Consider the following 18919-nt stretch of genomic DNA (forward strand, 5'->3'; position numbering starts at 1 on the left):
AGGTAAAGTGCTCAAGTTCAAAGCAACATCAGCATGTGTATGTGAGTGAGTGTGTCTGCGTGCTCCTGCATAAGTGTGTGTGTGTGTGTGTGTGTGTGTCTGAACGGGCGTGTGTGTGTGTGTGTGCGTGCGTGTGTGTCTGACCATGCATGGGTGTGTGTGTGTGTGTCTGATGATCATGTGTGCATGTTTGTGTCAGTGTGTGTGTGTGTGTGTGTGTGCGTGTGCGTGCACATGTGTCTGACCATGTGTGTGTGTGTGTCTGATCAGGCATGTGTGCATGTTTGTGTGTGTGTGTCTGTGTGAGTTTGCGTGCATGTCTGTTGGACCATGCAGGTGCGTTTGTGTGCCTTACAGAAGGAGCTGCCTTCGTCCTTTGTGCCTTCCATGGTGCCATCGGGAAGCATCTGCAGGTAGAAGCCGTGGCGGCAGTATAGCCGCGTGACCACGCCCTTCAGCTGGGGCTCTGGGGAGGGGGGGGGGGGGGGGAAAGGTTAGTGCACGAGGCCACCGCAGACGTGCACGTTCACACACAGTGAGCGTAATTCGGCATGCAATGTGGAATGCGGTCATTGGCAAATGTGTGCATTGGGCTTTATACATTTTGAACATTGGAGACATTTTTGTGGTTTTAGTATTTACTAACCCAGAACCTTCCAACACACACGGGGCCACAGGGAGATGTAGGGGTTCAGGGAGACGCAGGGGTTCAGGTGAACCTCCCCTGGTGGGAGGGAAGGCTTAACCAAACAGGCAGCTGGTTTTGAAATTTACTCTGTCCTTTCACTCAAACACTGTGTGTGTGTGTATGTGTGTTTCTGTGTGTGTGTGTGTGTGTGTGTGTATGTGTGTTTCTGTGTGTGTGTGTGTTCGCTTTGTGTGTCAGGGGTGGCCTTCAAAGGATTGATGGGACCTCGATGCAAACTCTCTCTGCAAGTTAACAGAAGGAAAACAATGTGTGTGAGCGTGTATGTATGTGTGTGAGCACAGAACATTCATGTGTGCGCTTGTGTAGGTGAAAAATTGCTTCTGACTCAAATGCCACCTTTATTTTATCCTTGGCCTGTCATTTACATACATCACAGTGATCGGGGGGAAGAAATCTACACCTCTCGCTCTCTTCCAGAACTCGTTGTTTGACTCATACTTAACATTTGTTTTGGCTATGTATTCGTCTATTGACTTCGAATTTCTGTTTACTTTTCTATGAAGTTAAAATTATCAATTGACTAAATAAAGACAGGGATGAATAACAAAAGTCGCTATGGCTTCATTGTCTCGTGGTAGGTTGTTGTAATCCATTGCTCATTAACGTAGGCAATGTAATCCTTATAGTTGCCGAGCTCGAATCAGACCGCGGTATGTCGGTAAAAAGAGTGAACAGTGAACACAACTTTAAACATATTTTAGCAATTCGTAACTGGTTATGTTAGCCCTGCTCAAGCCAACCCCATGCTCTCAATTCATACAGGTCTAGTTCAAACAGATGTATGAGTGTGTATTAAGTTTTTAAATGTAACACTTATGGTCATTGGTCACCTTTGAATGAGCTACCACTGACGTGGGGGTTTGTGTGAGTGAAGCCATCATTCAGGTCTTAAACAACCCTTCCATGTGTGTGTATGAGAGATGGAGCCAATACGGCATCCGGCAAAGCGCAAATAGTGGGATTTCCAGAATATGTATTTTATACAAATATTAAAATTATTATTTGTGTTCGGGAAGTATGTTTTGGTTCATTGGCTGGAAAAATTATGATTGGGCGGGCGGGTATATACAATATGGGCTGGTTTTGAAAGACACTGGGGGGATCATTCAGATTATTTTTACAAACATCAATCAATACCAATAGACGTGAGGTTGACGTTTCGATTTGACCCAATAACGTTTGTATTAAGGGGTGGGAGATGGGCACCTGTCCGATAGTAACTAGGGGCGAGGCCAAAATACTTCTCATTAGTCCTTTTTCCATCTGATTTTCAAGCGAATTAACTCTTAAAGCGAATTAATTTGTAGCGACATAAGAAGCGCCTAAACGGTTTTCCATCGACAGAATGATTATAGCGAATTAAAATTGTGTCACATTGCCCCGTGTTGAAGCGCATTTTTCTGACCCGCTAGATGATTTTCCATCAACAATGCGCATGCGCGACATTCTATATCGCTTCAGCCGTTTTCCATTACTTTTATGTCGCTAGAACTTTCCCAAAACCACCTCTGCAGAGCGAATTAACTTAGTGCGACAAAATCGGCGTTAGAGCGATATAACCCTTTTTTCACTAACTTTTGATGCGCATCATTTTAAAGCGCATTATCTTTTTGATGGAAAAAGGACTACTTATACCTCCCTGCTAGTTGTTGGGGAGATTTGGTTAATCTACTTAATTGTCAAGCTGGTGTTGACTGGACATAGTTCTCTGGTTTATGTTCTTTAAGTTCTTGAAAGATGATTTCAAGTTGATGTTATTCATCATCATCTTCTTCTGATCATTTTCTGCATGACTATTTTGAGGATTATTTCATTTCAGCTCATTTACCTAACATACATTTTCTGTGGCTGTGTCCACGCACACGGTGTGTGTGTGTGTGTTTGTGTGTGTGAGTGAGACTGTCTGTGTGTGTGTGTGTGTGTCTTTCTGTGTGTGTGAGTTTGAGATAGCGTGAAGTACCTTGTGTACAACCTAACGTTATAGCTATTACGTAAATTAGGTTGCATCAGGGGTTTATTGTTCTTACCCATTGGTCTTTTACAAGCCTATTTGGTGTGTTGTGTAATTTCATTGAGGTAAGACACATTGCTGCTGTCATTGTGCTCTGTACATTGACCTTATGAGGTGTACATGAATGTGTGTGAGAGATATATGAAAGATGTTCCTTGTCTACCAAATAACGTCATAGTTAATAATTAGGTTGCATTTAGGTGTGTCTTTGTGTATTTGCCCTTGCAAAATTGCATGTGGTTGATCCGTTTACTGGCCTTATACGTTTTGGAAGGATTTTTGGCTGATTGGGTGGTTTTTAGACTGTAGTTTGGCTGGAAATTGCCAATCCGATCGGGCAACACTGGACAGGAATACAGGAGCGTGGGGGGGAGAGAGGGCATAGCCGACTGAATAGTAGTAATGCAGGCATATTAAAATTGAAGCAGAACGTAGTACATTGATGCACCACTGTGTTGTTTCTGATCCGTTCTTTTTTACTTTAACCGGTTTGCCGAGTTTATAATAACATTACTTCTCTTCTCTGTTCCTGTTGGAACCTGCACTGTGTGAATCTCGAAGCTGTATGTATTGCTCTGGCAGTGTAGTTAGTTCCCCTACCCACTGTGCTCATTGCAGCCTGGGTGTCACCAATAAGAACGCTTATTTGACCCGGAGTACATGAGGCTAGCATTCCCTAGTTAGCCTTTTTCTTGTTTGTTTTATATTCTGTCTTTTCAGCGTCCTCCAATTAGGGGAATTTGCTGGGAGGGGGGGGGTTCAGAGTGTTCAGTCATTTATTAGTTAGAGTTTAGTTTATTGGTTTGAGTGTGGATTTGGAACTGAATATTAGTTTTGAAATGATTTTCTATTCAGGTATTTTTATGGTTTTACACTTACGTTAAACATACACCTTTATTGGGTTTATGAAGGCAATAAACCAATATTACTGTGCTGTTCTGATGTTTATTTGGTGAAAGGGAGACCTTTAGTGGTCAACTTTTAACGCAATGTTTTTGTAGTAGCAGTCTTGCCGTAGTTCGACGATGCATGGTGAAGCAACAGTCACGTATTTTTCTCTTTTATATTGGTTGGCCAGAAAACACGTTTGCCTGCAAGTACGTGTCATACAGTTATCTTGACATGGAATTAAGTTTGTTCAGAATGTATATTTTGATCCTTTATGCTAATCGCTAGCATCTTAATGTAATTTCCCATAGACGTTAGCCCTAAGCTAAAGCATGTGTTATTTGTTTGTTATGAAACGTTTTAAACAGACAATATATGAATATTGTTCCTGAACAACGTCTGTATGAGATACTGAAAGATGTATTTTGCATCTGTCCAGTTTTACAGTGCTTCCTGAGTAAAGTTTGGAAAGGAAACCAGCTGCTTCATTCTTTATGAGGGAAAACTGTTAGCTATCTGCCGAGCTGATGTACCAGGCTAGACCGCGCCACACTAACAGCGAAGCGGGGGCAGGACAACTACATTTGAAGGTAGGATTGGCGGTACCTTGCAATGATTGGACAAAATGTTGCCTTTTCCTACACATACATACACACAAGCAAACACATATTCACACACACACTCACACACACACAAAAAAAATCACATACGCACAAGCGCACGCACGCACACACACACACACACACACACACACACACACACACACACACACACAGTCTCACACACACACACAGTCTCACACACACACACACACACACCGCCACACACACACACCGCCACACACACACCGTCACACAAACTATCATTCCCCTTACTGTGTATCCAACCCCCGGCCCCTCAGAAGGCCCTTACTTACCCACTCCCTTTCACCAGACATGATTTATCTCCTAATCAATACTTTTATTTACCCCTTCATATTCTTTTGAAACTTGTCCTGCTTACTTTGAGTTTGCACTCTCACCGCTTCAGGGATCACTTACTCCCTTCCCTTGCCTCTCTGCAACTCTCTCTCTCTCTCTCTCTTGCTCTGTCTCTTTCTTTATGTAACTTTCTGTCGACCCCTCTTTCTCTCTCTCCCTCGCTCTGCAGATTGGATCTATGTAAGTGTGAAGCCATGTATCAAACAATCACCATGGGATATTCATTACCCACCTCAAACTCCTCTGATGAGAGAGAGAGAGAGAGAGAGAGAGAGAGAGAGAGAGAGAGAGAGAGAGAGAGAGAGAGAGAGAGAGAGAGAGAGAGAGAGAGAGAGAGATGGATCAGGAGTGTGAAGGAGAAAATCCGCATGGGTGCAATTTGTTAAAAATGAAAGATATGTACAAATTTGCGTGTTCCTTTGTGCGCATATATGTGTTTGTGTTTGTGTCTGTCAGTGTATATGTGGGTTTATGTCTGTAAGTCTGTGTGTTTGTTTGTGTGCCATTCTGTGTTTGTGTGTGTGCGAGTGTGTGTGTGTGTGTGTGAAAGCGTGTGTGTTTGTGTGAGAGCACGTGTGTGTGTGAGAGACTGTGTGTGAGAGCGTGTGCGTCGAACAGTCTGTTACCCGCCACACTGGTCAGTATCAAACTGTCCTCACAATGCACTCTTTCTTGTCCTAAAGTGTGTCGAAGTGAATCAAATAGAAAAAAGATCTGTCTTTCGACACAGGGACGTTTGGCCCAACAGACCTTAACTGACCTTTGCGTCGAGTTTGAGCGCAAATTAGTATTCCCGCGAGTGAGTCTGCAAGATTATAAACCATGGTGTATTGCGAAACACTCAAGAGTTCTCTACTGCAAAGGGCTGTCTTGGGTGTTGTTTTCTATTTGGGATGTTTCACCACTCAAGCAAAGCACGACCTGTGATGCCGCGTTCGTAGCTTGACGTTCGAGTCTCTGAATTTACATTTGGGGGATTTTGCTGATGCTTTTATCCAAAGCGACTTACAAAGGTTCATTCACACAATCACACACAGACGGCGTTGTCGACCACACACAGCGACAGCCAGCTCGTCAGGAGCAGTCAGGCTGAGGCGTCTTGCTTTGGGACACATCGTCAAGGTTGCTTCTCCAGACTAGAGGTGGCAGTGGCGTCCACACTGTCAGACACACTGAACACATGTTTGGTATGGTCTTCTGGACGTTTTACCAGTGGCCATCACGGCGCTATCGCTCTGTACCATATAGTCATAGAACCGCCAACACTCACACTGGCAATGAAACCAAAGCAAAATGCCTCTATTCTATTTCTCATACCACACGACAATTTGCGTTGACGCTTGGGTAAGTGGAGTAAAATTACAAGAGTGGTTGCGCGTAGCCCAGCCCGACAGTGAATAATGTGGAGGAGTGCAGGGAGAGACGCTATGGTAATGACCATGTTACTGGGCCCCATCAATCATTGGCGAACCCACCAGCACACTCGGCCTCGTAGGACGTAAAGGAGGGAGGGGCCAGGTCTTCAGAAAACGAGCTGTCGCCCTCTTGGCCGTTTGATCACTTCTTCCCTCTCATTTTTATGGAGGGCTCTATCCCTCGCTCTCGATGGTGAATGCCCCTGTTCTCTCTCTCTCTTTCTGTCATCTCACTTCTCTATAAGGGGAATCTCCTTCTTTAATCACCATTAGCATTCTCAGTTTTTTCGCACTCACAAATCATAAATTCGATTGGCTTGGGGTATTGGTAGGCCAATGATGGAAAGCACAGCAAGAGAGGGGACCGATGGGTCTCAAGCTTGATTTGACCCAATGTTCTTTGCATTTTTGTGGCTTCCGATAATTGCCTCAGAAGCCGTGTTTCAACCACAGGTACTTTACCCCGGAACGAGGAACTATTTCCACTGCAGGAAACAGGGTCTAAATTAAGTCAGGATTTTACCCGCAATAACGTCCCTGCTCGGGATGCAGGACTTAGGTAGGACAAAGGGGGAGAGGCTTGCAGCGCTGAACATCTCTGATTGGTGGAAGACTTGCAGCATTTTATTTCAGCCATTTCAACGTCTGCAGCAGCAAACCTATGTTACTTCGACCTGCAATAGGCTAAATCACTCACAGTATTCTTATTGCTTCCATAGTGATGGATTCATATAATTCATATAATTACATTATGTTCATAATGTTGCAGTTGCCAACTTCCGATTTGATTTCATTTATTTGGTAGAGATGGGGGCAGTGATGGTGTTGTGGCAAGGGAGTTAAACTCCCAGCTGAAAGGTGCTGGGCTGAATCCCCACTGTGGTGCATGCTACCTGGAGGCAATATCATTCTGTGGTCACTGCATGTGGCTTTGGATAAAATAGTGTGGTCATTTTCAATTAATCAAAAGAGGCACGTAAAATGGATTACGTTGAGTATTTGAGATTTTTCGGTGATATCGTAGGGTAATCTACTGTTCCAAATGAAACACTTCAATGATTCATTTCTCCTTGAAGGGGGGTTTCACTTGAAAGTGTGAGTCAGCTAACCTTAAACTACACAAAATGATTATATATATAGGACATTTAGCCAAAAATGTAAATCATATTGTCTGCTAACATTGTATTAAGGGGTTGTAAGCCCTTTTTTCTTCTGCCATATGTCTACTTAGAAGTGTTCTATGACTGGTTTAGTAATAAGGTCTCTTTCTCAAAGTAGGCGCAATGCTTAAGCTCCATGTACTTTGTATGTATTCTGATATTCTATGAGATTTGCAATTATGCAATTATTCAGGGATTTCAGTTTACTAATAAACAGTAGTATTTTGCTTTTTAAAAGCTCTTAATTAGACAGCACTACCGTGAAGCTAAGCTTACTAGTTAGCACGAGGGGTTCCCAGACAAAACTTTAAATAAAAAGAATCGTAAATGAATTAAAATATATTTAACGCTCATATCATTATTGATAGATAAACAACCACATTGCTGCAAATCTGCATAGTTTGTATTTCAAACAACCATACCTATGAGGAGCAAATGTTACCATATTCTCGACATAATCAACTGTGTTTCATACCGCCCCGATGAGATGATCCATGACATATACGACCCTTAGAAGATTTAAATGACACCCTGCCTGCGATCTACCTGTGGCACTTTGGAACAACTGGCAAACGTTGGACTTCATAGAAGCCCTTCGGATAACTACAGGAGACAAGACACCCAGTTTACAATTTACACAAAGTACACACACACACACACACACACACACACACACACACACACACACACACACACACACACACACACACACACACACACACACACACACTCTTCCAGAGGTCAAAAAGAGAGGTAGGTTGAGGATTAAGTAAAAATAGTTGTGTGTTGACGAGAGAACACAGCAAGTGAGGGAAAGAGGGGTAGGGTGTGTGTGTGTGTGTGTGCGTTTGCGTGTGACAGAGAAAGAGATAGAATGATTAAACACAGAGAAAAAGAGAGTTATGAAGCAATATCTAGTTTCTATAAGCCAGCGTATCTTTTGAAAATGTTAAAAGGTATAATTTTAAACTTGGGTATCAGAATAGGGGAGAAAGAGGGCACCCTAGTATTCAGTCCATATCAGAGGAAATTCTTAAATGCGAGTTTGGGTTATTTGAAGTTATATGTAGAAGATTAATGAATTTGCAAGGAGGTTCCATATTTGGACAGAACCTGTGTTCACGTGACAAAGAAAACAGGGGGCTATGCGTTCCAAACATCGCCTTCATCCTTGGGTCTTTATTCTCTCTCTCTCTCTCCCTCTCTCCTTCTCCCTCTCTCTCCCTCTCACACCCAACCAACGATCCTGTCTTTCTTCAAAGGCAAAAAAGCCTATTTTAAAAATATGTAAAGGAAGCTGTAAGACGATGTACCGGAAGAAGATTGTGTGTTTGTAACAACGGGGTATTCCATTGGGAGGATGGGGGTGCTGAATGACTGATACCACAGCACTGCTTGGCTTCAGGAAGGAATAATCTAAACGTTTTATCAAGTTTCTTTGTGGGGCTGGCGTTCTTCTGTGTACAATTTGTTATGTTATGTTTCATAACCACTTTGTGTTATTGCAGTGGCAATATCAAATCATTTTCTGTAAGTCTAGAACATGTTCTGCTAAGTCAAATTCAAACGATGTCAACAGCAGCTGTCACTTAAGTTAATGCCAGTCGCACTGGTTTACATTTTTCCTACACTCTGAAACGCATGGTAGACATGTTCTTAAAATTTTAATATGTCTTCGCTTCTTCTGTCTTCTACTGTAAATCTCCTACTTTACTTCATCAGACTGAACTGAGCTCTAGGTCACTGTTTGATTTCATAGATGTATAATATCGACAATATTAGTCTATCTTTAAGCGTGTGGGCAAATAGTAGCCTATATTTTGTGTCCAATTGGATGCAGTTGCTGACAAGAACCGACACGCACATTGTGGTCATGTTGTGAAACGTTAATTTGTTTGTATAGCCAATCAGCCTGTAGACAACTGTGTGAAACCCTGAAGCCAATTGTATATTTTCAATTGTCTAAACCACGCAAAAGTTACAAAAAATTAGGCTATGATAATCAGTCGATGATGCAAAATCGTACACACACCCCTACCGCGCGCATGCAGTGCATGTTTGCGTGCATTGTGTGTGCATGCACGCAAACATGCACACACAAATATACCTCCATCCTCTCTGCTCTCCATCCTCGTCTCTTAGTTTTGCATTGCGTTACATCTTTCCACATTCTGCACACTCACTCACTTTGTCGTTTCCCACACCTCTCCATTACAGTCTTCATGAAACTTTGCATAATTTCTATAGTGTCACATACACTACCAAATTATTAGGAATATCCTGTTATAGGACTGTTATACTATCCTACACAAAATCATACAGCAGTATTGCAGTAAGATCAATACACACATCACATGTATGGATTGGTTGAATGATAATGTAGTATTTTGGAATAATTATCTTGATCTAACTGCAATACTTCTGTATGATTGTGTGTGTATGTGTGTCAAACACACGCCATTGTGCACACACATGCTTGCCAGGTTAGGTCAGTTGCCATGACGGTGTGTTAATCCTTGGAGAAATGTTAAAAACAGAGCACAACCGGACCCCAGATGTTGTGAGAACAGGAGCATGCATGCATGTGTATTCTTAATTATCTGTTGCCAAAGTGTGTAGGCGTGTGTGTGTGTGTGTGTGTGTGTGTGTGTGTGTGTGTGTAGGCGTGTGTGTTTGTGTGTGTGTTGGCATGCAAACCCTTCTGTAAGTGCATGTGTGTGTGTGTGTGTGTGTGTGTGTGTGTGTGTGTGAGAGAGTGTGTATTTGGCTGAGGTGCTGACAGAGATGGATGAGGCTCGGTGACTTCTGTGCATTCACCTCTGCGACCTTTGAACCTGGCAGGGTGGGCAGCGGTCTCCCAGCACACACACACACACACACACAGACACAGACACAGACACAGACACACACACACACACACACCAGTATTTCCTTATACATTGCACCAGTGTACTGCATCCGTTAGCTTATGTGTGTGTGTGTGGATTGTGACAATGACTTGACGAAACTTAACGTCCTTAAATAATCTGATGCATAATTAAATAAAACTATTCTCTCTCTCTTTCACACTCTTGATCCATTTTTCTCCATCCCGTCCTCTCTCTGTCTCTCTCTCGCTCTCTCGCTCTCTCGCTCTCGCTCTCTCGCTCTCGCTCTCTCTCACTCTCTCTCTCTCGCTCTCTTTCTCTCGCTCTCTCTCGCTCTCTCTCGCTCTCTGTCTTTCTCTCGCTCTCTCTCGCTCTCTCTCTCTCGCTCTCTCTCGCTCTCTGTCTTTCTCTCGCTCTCTCTCACTCTCTCTCTCTCGCTCTCTTTCTCTCGCTCTCTCTCGCTCCCTCTCGCTCTCTGTCTTTCTCTCGCTCTCTCTCTGTCTTGGACTGGCTCCAAAACGTGTCCAATATAAAAAAAAGAGAGGACAAATCAATTTGGGTTCGGCATTTATAATCGGGACGATCCCGCACCACCCCTCCCGCCCCCACCCCCCCCGCCCCCACCCCCAACAGCCATTCAAGGCCGCGACATGATGAATGGATGCACCGATGTCCCTCCACCAACGCGGGTCCGTTTCAGAGTAAACCCGGCGTGGCATGTCGCAAGGACACGCCTCCGCCGCACCTTTTTCGGTGATTCATCTCCAGCTGAGAGACAACGAATACTACGGCTTTTGCATGTGCGTGTGTGTGTGTGTGTGTGTGTGTATGTGTGTGTGTGTGGGAGTGCATGCATGCATGTTTGTGCGTGTGTGTGTGTGTGTGTGTGTGTATGTGTGTTTGTGTGTGTGCTTGTCAGACTTGTGTCATTGTGTTACGTGGTTGACACGTGTCTTGTTTCCCGGCGGGCGCGCTGTGATATCAGCGACTGTGTCTCTGTCTGTCAGGCCCGCCCCGTCTGGGGGAGGAGGGGGGAGAGAGTAGAAAAGATGCCCTGAATTATGGAGTTAAACAACATAAAGGATAAAAAATGGCAAAAAGTGGATGTAAGAATGAACACATAAGGGATAAGCAATAACATGATGAACAAAAGAATGCATCAGACAGAGCCAGAGAAAGGATAAGGGGGGGGGGAGTTAGGAAGGGGTGAGGGGGGGGGGAGTTAGGAAGGGGTGAGGGGGGGGGGAGTTAGGAAGGGGTGTGGAGGGGGGGAAGCGGTAGCCCTAAAAACATGCAGCCCGATGACATTCAGTGTAAATGTCACCGATCGGACGAGGGACAGCCAGTCCCACAGAGGGCCAGGCATGTGGTGTGTGGTTAAGAGAGAGAGAGAGAGAGAGAGAGAGAGAGAGAGAGAGAGAGAGAGAGAGAGAGAGAGAACATGTGTGTGTGTGATGCAGAGCAGTAGACACTGAGGGAGAGAGAGAGAGAGAGAGAATGAAAAGAAAGTGTTTAACCTCTTGCGGCCTCCTGCCATTTCTGCAAAGCTTACTCTCTCCCCCCCAACATATATATATATATTTTTACTTCACTCCTTTATCTTCCTCTCCTTGTCTCTTCTCCCCTCCTCTCTCTCTTCACTCCTTCCCTGTCTCACTCTCTCTCCTTCTCTTCTCTCTCTCTCTCTCTCTCTCTCTCTCTCTCTCTCTCTCTCTCTCTCTCTCTCTCTCTCTTTGGTGGTAGGGTGCTACAGCAGTGGGACATGGAGCGAAATACTGATCAGCCCCAATGATGGCACACGGCCTCTCTAGCTCCCTCTCTCTCTCTCTTCTTCACTCTCTATGTCTGTGTCTATCATTCCTCCCTGATCCCCATCTCGGTCTCCCCCTTCTCTAATGGCTCACGATACTCTCTCCCCCTAACTTGACACTGAACTATTATAAGTCTTGCCACGGTGTGATAAGACATAAAAGGAGAAATGACCCCAGTTGGACGGCACTAAGAACGATCTGTAGAGCACTACAGAGCGCTATGTGATAAAGGCAAAATGTATCGCTGTTTTGACCGTCTAAATATAGGCAGTATTCTCTGTTCTTTCATGTACGCGAGGTGTTCTTGGGGAGTCCCAGCATGGACATACTGAATGCGCACGTCAAAAAGTACAAAGCGATTGAAAAACACAACGCTTCACCATGCGGGGGATCAAAGAGGGCTTTGTAGCCCCGGGGAGGTGCTGCTTCCACTCCCATGAAGAGAGGTGTCACATAAAAGAACCGCCACCATTCGTAGGAGTACAGCGAGGCGTGGATGGGAAGGAGGTAGCGTGTCTTCAGGACTCCAGTGTTTTGTTCGTTATTTTGTCTTTGGTTGGTTTTATGGTCGCCCTACGCACTAGGAGTTGATTGTATAGCTATATATGTAAAATCATTTTGGATTAACCAGCTCCTACTAAATACTTTTTGAATCGACCGACTGCTCTGATGCTTGTAGCCAATAGCTTAACATTCTTGTTCAGCACAAACTACAAATGCAGTTTGTAATGTCGATGCTGTGCTTTGCTTGTTCTCGGCCTCAACTGTGAGTCACTTTGCATAAAAGGCGACGCGCAACGAGTTAAGGTCAACACAGGGTCAGGTTAATGTTTGAACAAAATGTAAAGTTTCGGTTCAAATTTGTAGAAGGTAAAAAAGAATCCGTATTGATGCATGCAAGTGATGCATCGGATGCTTTGTTATTCTAATGCATTAGGTGGCGCTCCATCGCACCCTTTGATTGTAATTTAAGTTAGTACCGGCTAGTAAAGCAGAGTTAAAATGGATACCGATGCCTCTCCCTGCATTCTTGTGTCCCTCAGTTAATTACACGTGTCTCATTATATTATATGACCAACATGATGCAAGAGGCTATAAATATTGAATGTAAAGGCGATGGAGGAGTCCATCACTCTAACGCCGTCCCATCTCTCTGTCCGCCTCGTCCTCTGTCACGCAGCGACCTTGTGTGTCACTCAGGCCTCAACGTTATCGCGCCGTTCAATTATTCAAGCTACGCTGAAGTGGCTTCAGTGGGAAGGAACGCAGGAAGTAGGAAGTGCCACCGCCCAACGGTACGCTTTAACTTCCTGTAACATTCTGACCTGTTTAGATTTTCATCTCCAGTCTTGAAACATTAATATCCCAATTGTTTTTATCCTTAATCATCCTCGTACATTTGGGGGATAAGGGTTTAAAACCAAGCGTGTGAGTACGAATGAGTAGGAAGGAGTCTGAATGAAAACAATCAACCTTTTTGGGGATTTTAGGCTGCTTATAGTTTGCAATAAAAAGTAAAAAAAGTGTTGTTATAGAGAGGGAGAGGTGGGAGGGAGAACACGGTGTGTGTGTGTGTGTGTGTGTGTGTGTGTGTGTGTGTGTGTGTGTGTGTGTGTGTGTGTGTGTGTGACGTGTGTGTGTGTGTGTGACGTGTGTGTGTGTGTGTGTGTGTGTGTGTGTGTGTGTGTGTGTCTGTACATGACCTAGACTTCCCCAGTAGTTGCGTCAGCAGATTCTGAAGGGAAACGACTAATTAGAGATGGTTTAAAGACAGGCTTTCAGAATCACACAATAAAACACACACATACACACACAAACAAATACACACACACTGGCACGCACACACACACACACACACACACACACACACACACACACACACACACACACACACACACACACACACACACACACACACACACAAACAAGAAAACCTCCTGCAAAACTGCTTCGTCAATACAGGAAGGAATCTCACTGGGAACTGCGGCAACACAATCACAACACACAGACACCCTGTTTGACCCCGGAAAATACCCTGACACCCTGACACAGGGATTTCCCACCTTTTCCCTCTCTGTATCTACCGCAGTCCTCTTCAGCCACCATTTCAAAGAATCCTTCCCCTTGTCCTAGCCCTCTCTCTCTCTCTCTCCCCCTCATTCCTACTGATCCCTATCTCTCTCGCTCGCTATCTTCAAGCGTTCTAACGTCTCGGGCTGCGTAATCGTATCCTTTACACCATAGGCTGCTAATGTAATATCACGCATCGCTGCTCTTTAATTCAACTGATTTACTCAACACTCCCGATCCCTCCCATTCTGTCCTCAGTTCATCCAGCACTCATCCTCACACACACACACACACACACACACACACACACACACACACACACACACACACACACACACACACACACACACACACACACACACACACACACATCAACAGACGCACACTCACACAAACTTATAAACACACACACACACACACACACACACACACACACACACACACACACACACACACACACACACACACTCATAAACACACACACACATCAACAGACGCACACTCACACAAACTTATAAACACACACACACACACACACACACACACACACACACACACACACACACACACACACACACACACACACACTCAAAAGGGAGGCAGATTTTCCGTATCAGGCTTGACATTTTTGTGTTCGCACTCCCCTCTTTCTCTCTCCCCTCCTCCCTCTCTTTGTTCCTTTCAAGGATGCAGGTGAAGACAGATGAGTTACATTTATTTGGTGGTTTCTTGTTCTTTTATCTCCAAAACAAGAGCATGGATCGATTAAATTTAACTTTGATACAAGCTCTAGAACATGATGGCCAATAGTGTATCAATTCTAAATGATACATTCATAACTAGGTACATGCACAGCGTTTTTCTGGTCATTGTCGGCCATGCCCCTTTACATGAGGATTAACAATAATCAACGAGCAGCCAATCAACAGGGGGTTCCTCTGGGATCGAAGGCCGGTGGGCGCTCATGGGGGGAGGTTGCGTCTGAGGGTTTTGAGACGATGTGGATGAAGAGAGCAAGGTCATTATGGGCAATGCTTTAACGATAAATCAATATAAGGAAAAACGTATGAAGCTGGTGTGTGCAAGAGCCTATGTGTGTTTGTGTCTGTGTAGGTGTATGTGTGTGTGTGTGTATGTGTGTGTGTGTGTGTGTGCTGTCATTGAAGGGGTACAAGGGCATTGCTAAAAGCCCCAGTTTATGCAAATGGAACCGAGATGACTGTGTGTGTGTGTGTGTGTGTGTGTGTGTGTGTGTGTGTGTGTGTGTGTGTGTGTGTGTGTGTGTGTGTGTGTGTGTGTTTGTGTGTTTCTGACAGACAGGAGAGATATCTCGCTATGATAAAAGATTTCTCCAGGGTGAGATACAGGAGCAGAAAATGGCAGCATAATAGACACTCAAAGCCTCAGACATACAAACACACACCTACACACAATACACCCAAACAGTTACTCAATCTGTCCGGTATCTTCTCACCGAGTAATGGCTGAGGCCACGGCGCCTTGCATGCAGCAATCATTCCAACCCTTTATGCCGAGCTCTTGATAATGTCCTCCCTATGGGTGTGTGAAGCCCCCAAGCTGCCATAGTAGACCCCAGCTAGACCCCCAGCCCCAGCCAGAGTCCAGATCCAGGGGAACAGGCATATATTCGTGAGTCCTAGCACGTTTAAGGATTCAAATGTTGAAATGGGTGGCAGAGGGCGGGTTGACTGGTAACCGGAAGGTTGCTAGTTCAATCCTCGGCTTGAGGTGTCGAGGTGTCCCTGAGCAAGACGCCCAACCCTGACTGCCCCTGATGAGCTGGCTGTCGCCCTGCGTGGTTGGCTCCGCCATTGGTGTGTGAATGTGTGAATGAATGTTTGTAAGTCGCTTTCGATAAGCGTCTGCAAAATCCCCTTATGTAAATGCAACTGGGAATGACATTCAATGACAAGTACTTTACATGGTTGTGTTATTACTTTTTTAAATCCCTGGTTTAGGTTATTTAAACGACAGGATAGGATGTGGAAATGGAGATTGAACCCAGTGCCTTTATGTCCTTAAGGCATAGCAATTGCACAACACTACCTCTTAAAACCTTAAAGTCCTTCCATCAGTTGATGTAATTCCACTTCCTGTCCCCCCCCCACACTCCCCGCTGCATCCTTCCAGCCATCCATCCCTGTTCCCTATCTGCCTCTATCGCTTTCAAGCACACCGAGACATAAGTGGCCCTTATCTCACGCAACCCCTTTCTTCTCCAAGCTGAACGGCAGCAGTCCAGAGCTGCAGTGCTACCGCCATTGCACGTTACAGCATTGTTCGGCCACACACAAGAAGTGTTATTGGACTTCATATCCAATTGTCTGTTTTGGTAATTACCCAATCTTTGCCATCTCTTAGTCTCATCATTGTATTCATCTTTCATTTTGAGGTCCAGAAAAGAAAACGTACAAAACGAAATTTGCCCTTAAGGTCTAACATGCTAGGTTACAAATTGAAGAAATATATACATCAGTCAAATGAAAACCTTGAGGAAAAACCCAATGACGTCTCCTCTAGTACCAGAGGACATGTCACAGTCAGGGCTGGTATACATCAAACCATGGCAGCCACGCAGGGAATATCAAGTCACCACAAGATGGTGCGTGAGTCACCCTACAAAGGGAATGGACTAAATCGACGTTGGTAGCTGATGCACCCTTTACACTCATATGTCTGAATACCCTCACATACCAAACACAATTTTTCGACATTCACATTTATTTTTTTGCGTTTTTCGCACATTTGAATTCCCCTCGATCTCAATACTTGATACTTAAGCACAAAATGTCTGCACTCCACCCATCATGATACAACACTAAACAACTGCACAATCAAACATGTGGAGAAAAACAAAGCCAAGGCATAAGCTCCATAGTTTAGTCAGAATTCACTCAGTGTGGCAGGATATCCCTCAGGCTGTTCTCCACCGGAATAGAGATGTAGCGACACCAGCTGGGTTGAAGCTGTTTCCCTCCTAAACCACTAAACTTTCAGGAGCCCTGACAAGAAGTCAATACCTTTCATGCCGGCTCCGACGCTGCACCGGAGACAACCATGAAGTGAGGACCCAACTGAAAGCAAGCCGATAGACCCAACCAACCACAAACACCACAGCTCCGGTGCTTTAACTCTGTTGGTTTATATTTAATGTGTGAGATTTGTTTCCACATTGACAAAATCATTAGGAGTGTTACGCTAATGAAGCTGTGTGTCTTTGGCTGTTGGTTTTAGGGGCGGCTCGTTAGCTGAACTCGCTAGTGTGCTAACCACATAGAGCCAGATGTATTTTAGGGGCCACAGGTTCCCGGGGAAAGGACCCAGGGTCCCCTTCCCTGTCCATCCCCACTGCCTTTTCCATACATGTACAAATAAAAAAATAAAATAAAAAAGATTCATAATAAATGTACTATATCGATAAAATTATCAATTGACGCAGCTTTGCTGTGGATCTCCACTTTGTTGCCAATGTGATAAAATTATCGTGTCAAACCCAACAGGACGTTTCTAGTCCAGATAACAAACAAAAAACCTCAGAAGAGGCCCATTACTTTGATTGATATTGTATAAAGTACTGCTCCACTCCACAAGATACCACTGCAAGACACTCATCTTTCCTCAATCCCTTACCACTGCCACTCTTCCTCTCTATCTTCCTCATCTCCTACCATCCTCGGCAGCACCCTATTCTCTCTCCCTCCCCCTCCCCACCCAGCCTCCACTCTCGATCTCTCGCTGCCTCTCTCTCAGTTAGAGGTCAGACGGTCTGTCCTTATCCTTTCTAATCAAAACATCTTCCAATTCACTTTGAGTCCCTGAGAGAGCCGTCGGGTTGAGGGAGGGAGGGAGGGAGGGAGGGGAGGGGGGGAGGGGGGGAGGGGGGAGGGAGGGGCTACCTTTCATTACACAAATTTCAAAAAAGAGGAATAGAAAAAAGATGAAGATAGCGATGTATTCATTTATCCAAGCCTATTTGACCTGCCCCGTAATTTATTACGACCACCATATTCTTTGCGGTGGTCATCAATTAACTTTTTCGACAGTTATTAACGTGAATATAAGTGTAGGTGCTTTTATCATTCCCACAAAATCGGCAGTGTAGGTTGAGCTGAGCGATTTTTTTAACAAGGGCAGTATAAATCAAGACATGCTTATGGATGAGAGGTTAAACCAAATGGTAAAAAGCCTGTCCCTTTATGGAGCCAACATGATTCCCTGATAGGACGGTAGACAGTGCCTCTAATGATGTCTGCACAGACACAACGTCAGACACAAAGTGTGATTTATTTGGACAGCCCGCTAGATCTCTCCTCCTGGACCAAGGACAAGAAGCCGGCTGATACCGGCACGGCCCTTCGCTGGGGAATCAAATCTCCGTCCTTTTGACTCATTTAATTTCTGACTCAAAAAACCTTTACTAATGCATTACCTCTACACAGATGTCAAGACGTCCCCCCACAGGAATGTAGGCGGCTCAGATGGACCGACATCTTTGGAAACAGTGGCACACAAACATGAGCTTACATAACTTTACATAGCGCAAAGATTTAGTTGGCCTCTTTGTACCAATGCCAAAAAACAGCAAATCTTTCAGCTAAAAGACTGGTGCAGACAGAATAGACTTTGTTAGAGTTTATTCTACCCTTCACTGTTTACGCCCAACTGTGCTTTACAACTCATTTTCCTTTCGAGCTTTTTTGTACTCTCCCTCTCTCTTGTCCGGTCTCTCGTTCTGTCTCTCTATCTGTCTCCCTACCTTTCTCTCTTCCTTGCTGTGTGCCTGATGGGAAGCTAAAATGGCGGCATGCCATAAACCATCCATGTTCCCTAGGCCTCCACAGAGCCCTACCCCCGTGATCCAGAGAGGGTGGAAACTCAAGGAGAGCCAACCCAATCTATCCTGGTCCTCTCCTGGCTCTCTCACTCGCACTTTCTCAGCCTTTTTAAACTTTCAAAGTCAAAATCCGATATATGTGTATGGTCCTTA

The 18919-nt window shown here is 44.6% G+C and overlaps 2 protein-coding genes across 3 annotated transcripts in view; one reads left to right on the plus strand and one right to left on the minus strand.

Moving 5' to 3' along the window:
* Nucleotides 1-18919, plus strand: part of lrch4 (leucine-rich repeats and calponin homology (CH) domain containing 4) — a 310321-nt gene that overhangs the window by 269553 nt on the left and 21849 nt on the right. The window lies entirely within an intron of this gene.
* Nucleotides 1-18919, minus strand: part of fgf11a (fibroblast growth factor 11a) — a 74265-nt gene that overhangs the window by 37781 nt on the left and 17565 nt on the right. For both annotated transcript variants that reach the window (XM_030337855.1, XM_030337854.1), the window contains exon 2: nt 356-466. In XM_030337855.1, coding sequence (XP_030193715.1) covers nt 356-466 — 111 coding nt within the window. The remainder of the gene's footprint in view (nt 1-355; nt 467-18919) is intronic.

This window comes from Gadus morhua, chromosome 17, assembly GCF_902167405.1.
Source record: "Gadus morhua chromosome 17, gadMor3.0, whole genome shotgun sequence".
NCBI lineage: Eukaryota > Metazoa > Chordata > Actinopteri > Gadiformes > Gadidae > Gadus > Gadus morhua.